A 9,733-nucleotide genomic window follows, 5' to 3' on the forward strand; every position below is an offset into this window, starting at 1 on the left:
AAGGGGATTAGAATCAACTAACTGCTGAGCCGAATCCAGCTCATTACGCAACCTTTTAACCTTCTCATGAAGGTTCCCTTGCTGGTGCAAGAGTTTACGGAAACATGGTTTCAGATTTCTCATTTTCCTAGTAACCGAAAACATAGCATAACCTCGAACATCCTTGGCCCATTCACGAACAACAAACTGCCTGAAATCCGGTTTAGAAGTGAGAAAATTTGGAAATTTAAACGGCTTCTGCTTTTTACGAGGAATAGCTGGTAACTTTAGGATACAGGGGGTGTGATCAGAGACCCTAGCCGGCTGAAACAAAGCATAAACATTAGGGAATAAATCCATAAATTTAATGTTACTCATGATACGATCTAATTTCTTGAGGACTCCAATCCCTTCTCTAGGATTTTGGTTCCAAGTGTAATGAAGCCCATGACTCCGAACATCCACAAGCTCAGCAACTTGGATGCAATCAAAGAATTCCCTCATACTAATGGTATGACTCGAAGGACCATAAAGACAATCACCAATTAACACATATGATTGCACTATCAAGTTCACAAGACTCAATTAGGCACATTATCAACACTTAGTTCTCATTTAGGCATTTTAACAAACACCTAATGTGCATGATTTTACATATTTACTAACTAGTTCCTAACTAGTTATTTTTACCAAGATTAACATCAAAATTCACCACTATCACTTATGATCAATTACTCAAACTTGCAAATTGTTCAAGTATCTTGTTCCTACTAGCAACTATGATGTTTTTAAACATGTGTACATCATCATCTTTACTACATAATCAAAACCCACTTGACACATGAGTGTATGATCATGGATTCACAACCATGAACATCAATTCAACAAGTACATGACTAGGGTTTACTCCTAGACATAGTTTCATCACTAATTTCACCCAAACAACAAACATGCAAGTTCAGATTCGAGTTCTCTAGTTTTGCTCAGAATTTCAACTAGAGATTTCTCAAGAAATTTACATACCCTATGACTCCTTTTTCAATGGAGATCACTAATTCATACTCGGATTTTGATTTGGACTTGATTTGCCCCTTCAATTTGATGAAATTGTGTTGATTAGGGTTTGACCCTTCTTGGTCGCCCCTGAGCTCGATCCAGAACACACACTGTGTGTGTGTGTGTTTGTATTTGTTTTTATTAAATAACTTTTCTAGTTATCCCACTTTAACCCCTCGTGTTTGGTTCGTTATTAAGTAGGCCACGGCCTACTTATTTCTTTTAACAATTTTCCCACTTATTAACTAGGTTAAATGTTCTTAGTTAACTTAGCGGGTTCGGGAATATTTATAACTAAGTTTATTTTAGGTCCCGTTAGGTCGGGCCTTCTATAAACTTTATTTCCTCCAAAAGCCTTTATACTACATTTATCTAATATCAGGTTTTTTGGGTAAAGGGATTACCCAGGTAAATTTTATAAATGCGAAAATAAGAACAAGGGCATGCCCGAAGAGGACACACCAACTAGGCTTGACATACCAACGCCTAGGACACAAGAAAACCACAACCCACAAACACAACCAACAAAAAACAACTAACACAAAATGGCCAACACTACACAAGAACGACTAAACTAACTAAAATTAGCTAGCCCGGATCATTTGCCTCATCATTGGAGCCGATCTTCCATGTCCTTAGAAGACTCTCAATACTCGATTGTCTTCGGAACTTGAACCCCATTAAACGTAAACGAACAGCTTCCTTAATCCTCTGAATCACCACATTCTGATCAGCAAAAGCATTGGAAAATAGACAATTGTTTCTCTCTTGCCATATGAAGTAAGTCGAAGCCGCAATAACCAGCTTGCATATAATATGCCCCGTCTTATTCGAGCTTGCATTTCGTTCCATCCACGTCATAATCGATTGCCAAGTGCTATCAACATTACCCATTTGAACCATATTCTTAACTTCGTTCCACACTTTAGAAGCAAACGAGCACTGAAAGAACAAATGATCTCTAGAGTCCCGATTAGTTCTACACAGCGGACAACACATGAGGTTTAAATTTGTTACACTTCCTGCCTCCCACGCAGCAAGCCGGTCTTGGGTTTTAAGTTTATTCTTTATGACTAACCATAAGTGAAATGAATGTCGAGGGATGCATTGAGAAAACCATACCCCATCAACCCAGGAGACCTGATTCTGCCTACACCGAATAGCATGCCACACTTCTGATGAACAAAACGAACATGAGTTCCCATCCAAGTCTCTCCAAACCGTACGGTCCACCATATTTTGTGTCAATTGAGGAGCATTTAACCCAATCAAAACCGGGTATAAATCATACCAAGCTTACGGCCATCTCCAGTTTCCGTTTTCATCAACTAGATCCAAAATAGAAGAAGAGATGTTGAAGCCAGCATTAGTTATTCTCCGTGGCGATATAAAAGAGCTTAACGGACTAATTTGACACCAATTATCCCACCAGACATTTGTTTGAGCCCCACTTCGAACAACCTTCCATATAAAAGGCCTAACAACACTACGAAGAGATAAGATTTTCCTCCATCCCCAGCTCATATTACCTTTGCTATTGATATCCCAAAAACTCCTACCTTTCAATTTGTGTGTATGTATCCATTGAACCCAAAGAGACTTCCTATTAACCAGAATGCTCCAGATATGATTAGTCATAAGTGCCTTATTCACATCCGAAATACACTTTATACCTAAACCACCCTCACTCTTCGGCAAGCAAACATCAGCCCAAGAGACTTTCGCCTTAACTCTACTCAGGTTGTTACCATTCCATAAGAACCGTCGCATAAGCTTCTCAAGGTCAGTGATGACCCTAGAAGGAATAATAAAAACGGATGCCCAATAGATATGCATGGCTGATAAAACGGAGTTGATAAGTTGTAGTCTACCAGCAAAAGAAAGAGACTTATTACCAAACCCTAATATCAGGTTTATTTATTTAAAATCCTAATATTCACCGGGCTATTTTACCACTAACGGTACTTTACCCGTCTTTTAGTATTAACATGGGTTAATTACCAAACCCGTTTTCGGGGTGTTACATCACAGGTATGGAATAACATTAAAACAATGGTGGATATGGATAATGTTAGTGATTCTTGGAGCTCTTTTTCGGATTGGATGAACCAGCACTCGAATTCTAGGAAGATGGAGCATGTTGTATGTAAATTGGTGCTAGCTGCGTCGGTTTACTTCATATGGCATGAACGAAATAACCGGCTATTCTCCCGATTACAGTGTTCGGCTACACAGGTATCCGAGAAGATTAAAAACTCAGTTAGGCATCGGTTGATGGGTTTCAAGTTTCAAGGTCATGCTGATCATAATAAAGTTCTGAAAAAGTGGCAGATCCCTTTAAGGGCGCTGGATGAAGACCCGGGATAGCTTAGATCCTATGGTGTGTATTTAGTGGGTTTTCTTGTTAGTTGATGAGGTCTTGTGTTTGGGTTGTGTTTTGTAACTGTTCGTGTTGTTTGCTGGTTGTGTTTTTCTGGTTTTCCTAGTCTTGGTATGTCAAGGCTAGCTGTGTGTGCTATATCAGGCACACCTTTGTACTTATTGGTCTATTTATAAAATTTTACCGGGGTAACCCTTTACCCAAAAAAAACAATTATTTTTTTATAATCTTTGGAAAAATTAGTGTTTAAACCATAAATAATCTTTCAGTTTGTCAAAAGATAAGTACTAATACGTATAATAAATTATACTTTTGAAAACATGAACATAACAAATAGGTACACATATTTCACCCCAAAACATTTGAAAACAGTAAAAGAGGGGATTATGTACTCACTTGAGAGTGCTTAGAAGTCTTGAACAACTACCAAGCAAGCTAGAGGGATCACAGAAATCAAACGGCACCTAATATAGGTAAACTACATAAATAAACCGGACCTAAATCGGAAGATCGGATAGGATGAGGTCTCGTAAACCAAATGAGTGTGGGAACTCATATGATATGGTTTAACAAAGCCTATATACTAAAACGAAACCTAACCTAAGTGCTTTTTTTGGGTAAAGGGTTACCCCGATGAATTTTATAAATGAAACCAAATAAGTACAAGGATGTGTCAAAGCAACACATCAACTAGACTTGGCATACCAAGACTAGGCCAACAACCAAAGAAACCAAACAAACAAAAAAAACCCAGACTAAACGTTAACTAGCAAACTAAACAATCACGGCCCAAAAACCAAATCTAGGCCGAAAAAAAAAAAACAAAAAACATAAAGACAACTAGCCTGGATCCGCTACATCATCCTTGCTATCATCTATCTTCCAGATTCTGAAAATCCTCCGCCTAGCAGAATCCACTTGGAACTTGAAACCCATGAGCCGAAGTCGAACCGAATTTTTGATCTTGTCAGCCACTTATAACTCTGTCAATTGATTAGAACTAAACAGCCGACTATTTCGCTCTTGCCAGACATAATAAGAAGTCGCAACCACCACCAATTTGCACACAATGTCATAAATTTTCTTAGAATTAGAGTATTGATCAACCCATTGCATTAAAGACTGCCATGTGTTATCTACACTCTCCAAATTCACCATGCTCTTCACGTTAGTCCAAACTTGATTTGCAAACCAACACTGAAAAAACAAATGATCTCTGCTATTTCGATCATGTTTGCACAAAGGGCAACACATAAGGTTAAGATTTGTAGCACTTCCAGCTTCTCAAACCGCCAACCTAACCTAAGTGCTTACGACCCATTACGACTCGTTTAGGTAGCTTACGCTACTTTAACGCGTTGTTCGCGTAAAACATGTTCTGACCGCCTAACTAGTCCTATGACAAGTAGTTCAAATAACCCTAATTCTCTCTCTAGCTAATGGCGACATCTGCTCTTGCCCGAAACCCTTGATTTTCAGCGTGATTTGTCAAGATCAGATCAGCGTTTAGAGGTTCTTACATCTAATACGTAATCTGTTTTTTGCGAATTGTTGGATTTGCGTCTAGGGTTTTTATCTTTCAATAACCGCCGCCTTTGTCACACCCCCAAAATCCACCTGCGGAGTATCACCGCTTGGGAGCGTGACTGACCAGGATCAAGCCACCAATCATATTGAACATGTAATTAATATTAAATAAAATAAATGTAAACCATCCATCCAATACGATAGGTGTTCAAAACATAACCATAGTTTCAAAGTGTAGCGGAAGCATAGTAAATAATCCAACAATAGTTAATAGTTTTAAATGTCATAATAGTTCAACGTAGAAACCACGATCCTTGTCCACAACGACCCGCTTCTCCAGTGTAAGCTCCAAGTACCTAACGATCTGCAAGGCATGTAACAGAATGATCAACAAACTAGTTGAGCGAGTTCACAGTAAGTAAGTGCGTAACAGTAAGTAACGGGTGGCTCTAATGGGCCAATAGTAAGTTATACAGGTGGGGGCTTCCCATGTTATGTGACCACTAGACTATTCGTATCAACTACTCGTATCATCCCTGTTCTTCATCCGAGAACAGTAGCGCGTATGGGGTGTGCGTAGGTTTTACGCACGTATCCTTCACAACCGAGGATAGAAGTAAGTAATGCGTACACGTAGGTTTTACGTGCGTGCCTGACATCCGAGGCAGTAATTGGCATATGACCACGTAGGTGTTATCCTAACCTACGGAACCGTCCTGACATCCGAGGACCATGGTAGGTGATAGTCTAGGAAAAGCATATATACGTTCTTAGTCAATATTAACCTTTATCCCATTCCCACGACCCGGGAATCCCATGCCTTAGTAGGAGTGTGAACTCACCTTGGTTTGCTCGGTATGCTAGGTTATGCACTCACAAGTAATTAATCAAGTCCTATTGTATGCACGTATAACAAATCAGTTCATGTTCGAAATGATACGCTAGTAATCTAATATCACATAGTGCTTGATAGCCAATATCATGTATCTATCATGTATCACGTAACAGTTAACCCATTCATACAATTCACGTAATTCATATGAACATTTACAGGATCATGCACCTCTCAAAAACTCAGGCAAGTATGGGGGGGGGGGCTCCCCTGTTCAAAACTCGGATGGTACATGTAATCATCATACAACCTCAGACATATAATCAACATATAAATTCGGACATGGTTGCTCATGTTTTAAACTCGGTCCAATATACATTCATTAAACTCGGTCAAGTATAGAAAAGGATTAAACTCGGACCAATGGGATAAACATTAAAGTCGGACCATAATACTTTCATTATATTCGGACCATATAACCTTATAATAAACTCGGGCCCAATGTCACTAGATTAAACTCGGACATGCTAGTGTGTTTAAACTCGGACCAACCAAGTAACATTAAACTCGGTCCACTATCATACCATTAAACTCGGACCAAGTATTTTTATCAAACTCGGGCAATGGACATTTCATTAAACTCGGCCCAATTAAACTCGGACCATAGACATTTCATTAAACTCGGGCTAAGGGTGTTGTTTATGTAATTCGGATTAAGTGATATTTCTAAAACTCGGTCACATGTTTTCATTATAAACTCAGACTATCACAACATAATATTAACCTCGGACATGATAACATATTCATTCACAACACTCTGAGAACATTTCAATCATTCGTTCATTAAGATCAAAGCAGTTACGTATATCATTCAAGCAAACCCTAAATCTAATCATATGACGGCAGATAACAAGATTATTCAATCGATGTTAAACCACAACAATCATCACAATAATAACCTATCAAGCATGCATCTAATCATCGTCGTAATCTCAAATATCCAGAATTTAAATCACAGAATATCACATGAGCAATTAGGGTTTTCTATGAACACAAAATCAAGAAATCAATCAGCAATTAATCATGAACAATGATTAAACAATTACCTTGAACGATTCTAGAGGAAGAGGAATCAAGTGTGATGATTATCTAGTGCCAATGATGATGGTGATGATTGCTAGGGAGCCAAAGAAATGAGAGTACGTGCTTGAATTCTTGTGAAAAGTGATTAGTGAAGTTTAGATTAGGGTTAAGTATCTAGGATTTCACTAATTACCATTTACATCCCTAAGTATTATATTTTACTCATGCACACCATCTCAATCAATTTTACAGTTTCACCACCAAGATCACATATTTGACAAGTCTATCACAATTAACAAACACCCATGCAAAATCACGCAACATACTTCATCGTATCAAAACATACACAATTCCATAGCAACTAATTGTGAAATCAATCAACTAAATAATACAAGAACGTGCAATAAATGCGAAATAGAAATCTTGGAAATTTGAGTTGTCACATTATCCCCAACTTAAAAGAAATTTCGTCCCGAAATTTGGTACGCACTCACTGAGGAAGCTAGGTAAGTTACATTGTTCACTGGTTTTCCTGGGGTGTCACATCATCCCCCCGTTGTTTTGGAATTTCGTCCCGAAATTCAGTAGTAGTAGCTTCAGCCTCAGTAGTGGATGCATTGGTTTCGAATAACTGGGGGTACTTTTCTTTCATCTGGTCTTCGCGTTCCCAGGTATACTCTGGGCCACGCTGGGAGTTCCAACGAACTCGAACAAGAGGGATTCTCTTGTGCTTGAGGACCTTAACATCCCGGTCCGTGATTTCAACTGGTTCCTCGACGAACTGCAACCGCTCGTCGATAGTGAGTTCCTTAAAAGGAATGATGAGGGTTTCATCTGATAAGCACTTCTTTAAGTTCGACACATGAAAGACATTGTGAACTGCTCCGAGTTCAGCTGGTAAGTTCAACTTGTAGGCTACTTTGCCAATTTTCTCAATGATCTCGAACGGTCCGACATACCGCGGATTTAATTTGCCTCGTTTGCCAAAACGAACCACACCCTTCCAGGGTGAGACTTTTAGTAAAACCCGGTCCCTGACCTCAAATTCCAATGGCTTTCTACGCTTGTCCGCGTAGGCTTTCTGACGGTCGCGTGCTGCCGCCATGCGTTGTCGTATCTGTGCAATCTTTTCTGTGGCGTCCACTACAATCTCTGGACCCGTAATTTGACTATCCCCCACCTCTGCCCAACAGAGAGGTGACCGGCATTTACGTCCGTACAATGCCTCGAATGGAGCGGCTTGAATGCTGGTATGGTAACTGTTATTGTACGAAAACTCCACCAATGGGAGGTGTTTTTCCCAGCCGTTGCCGAAATCGATAACGCATGCCCTAAGCATGTCTTCAAGTGTTTGAATCGTTCGCTCAGACTGCCCATCCGTCTGAGGATGATATGCTGTGCTCATGTCTAATCGTGAGCCGAAAGATTTATGCATTGCTTGCCATAGCTCTGACGTGAATCGTGCATCGCGATCCGAAATAATAGATGTGGGCACTCCGTGCCTCGAAACAACTTCTTTAAGATAGACGTCTGCGAGAGTGGAGAACTTGTCCGTTTCCTTAATCGGCAGGAAGTGTGCAGACTTGGTGAGTCGATCAACTATGACCCATATTGTATCATTCCCACGCTGAGACCTAGGTAAACCTGTAACAAAATCCATGGAAATTTCTTCCCATTTCCATTGCGGTATCTTAGGCTGCTGAAGCAGACCAGCTGGTTTCTGATATTCAACCTTGACTCTCGCACAGGTTAAGCATTTTCCAACGTACGTAGCGATGTGGGCCTTCATACTAGGCCACCAATAAGTAGTGCTGATGTCGTGGTACATTTTATCCGACCCTGGATGTACCGAATAGCGAGACTTGTGAGCTTCATCCATTACAAGTTCGCGTAGACCGCCATAAAGTGGGACCCAAATACGCCCCGTTACATAGTAGGCGTCGTCCTCCTTTTGTTCCATTTGTTGCCTTGAGCCTCGTAAGGCTTCAGCTTTGATGTTTTCGGGCTTTAATGCTTCCATCTGAGCAGTTCGTATTTGTGCGGGAAGACTGGACTGAATAGTGAGCTGCAAGACTCGTACGCGTCTAGGTAAAGTGTCTTTCCTGCTGAGAGCGTCAGCCACAACATTGGCTTTTCCCGGATGATACTTGATGGCGCATTCGTAATCATTCAGTAGTTCAACCCATCTTCGTTGACGCATGTTCAAATCCTTTTGCTTAAGAATATGCTCGAGACTCCTGTGATCGGTGTAAATCGTGCACCTGGTACCGTACAGGTAGTGTCGCCATATCTTAAGCGCGAAAACAACAGCTCCCAGCTCTAGATCATGCGTCGTGTAGTTTCGTTCGTGAACCTTGAGTTGCCGAGAAGCGTAGGCTATCACTTTATCCCGCTGCATCAATACGCAACCCAGACCCTGTATTGATGCGTCACAATATACTGCGAAGTCATCTGTGCCTTCTGGCAAAGAGAGAATAGGTGCGCTGCAAAGCCTATCCTTTAGATACTGAAAAGCAGTTTCCTGCGTGTTGCCCCAACGGTAGGTGACACCCTTCTGTGTCAGTAGTGTAAGTGGTTGCGCGATCTTCGAGAAATCCTTGATAAACCGTCTGTAGTAACCTGCCAAACCCAAGAATTGGCGTATTTCTGTCGGTGTACGCGGTGCTGGCCAGTTTCTGATCGAATCAACCTTGGATGGATCGACATGAATCCCATCCTTGTTTACCACATGGCCTAAGAAGTGGACTTCACGAAGCCAGAAGTCGCATTTTGAAAACTTTGCGTACAGTTGCTCTTTTCGAAGAAGTTCCAAGATAAGACGTAAGTGCTGCTCGTGTTCCTCCTGACTCTTTGAGTAGATTAGAATGTCGTCTATG

General features: G+C 40.6%; 1 protein-coding gene across 1 annotated transcript; it reads right to left on the reverse strand.

The window, feature by feature from the left end:
* Nucleotides 1-1,623: 1,623 nt before the first annotated feature.
* LOC110875787 lies at nucleotides 1,624-2,271 on the reverse strand. The gene has a single exon (XM_022123987.1). The coding sequence runs from the start codon at nucleotides 2,269-2,271 to the stop codon at nucleotides 1,624-1,626; it is 648 nt and encodes a 215-aa protein (XP_021979679.1).
* Between the last annotated feature and the right edge of the window lie 7,462 nt (nucleotides 2,272-9,733).

The sequence above is a fragment of the Helianthus annuus genome, chromosome 9 (assembly GCF_002127325.2).
Source record: "Helianthus annuus cultivar XRQ/B chromosome 9, HanXRQr2.0-SUNRISE, whole genome shotgun sequence".
In the NCBI taxonomy this organism is placed as follows: Eukaryota; Viridiplantae; Streptophyta; class Magnoliopsida; order Asterales; family Asteraceae; genus Helianthus; species Helianthus annuus.

Bases quoted from the DNA above. Each gene is read 5' to 3' on its own strand.
- LOC110875787 (XM_022123987.1), bottom strand. From the start codon at position 2,271: ATGGTGGACCGTACGGTTTGGAGAGACTTGGATGGGAACTCATGTTCG.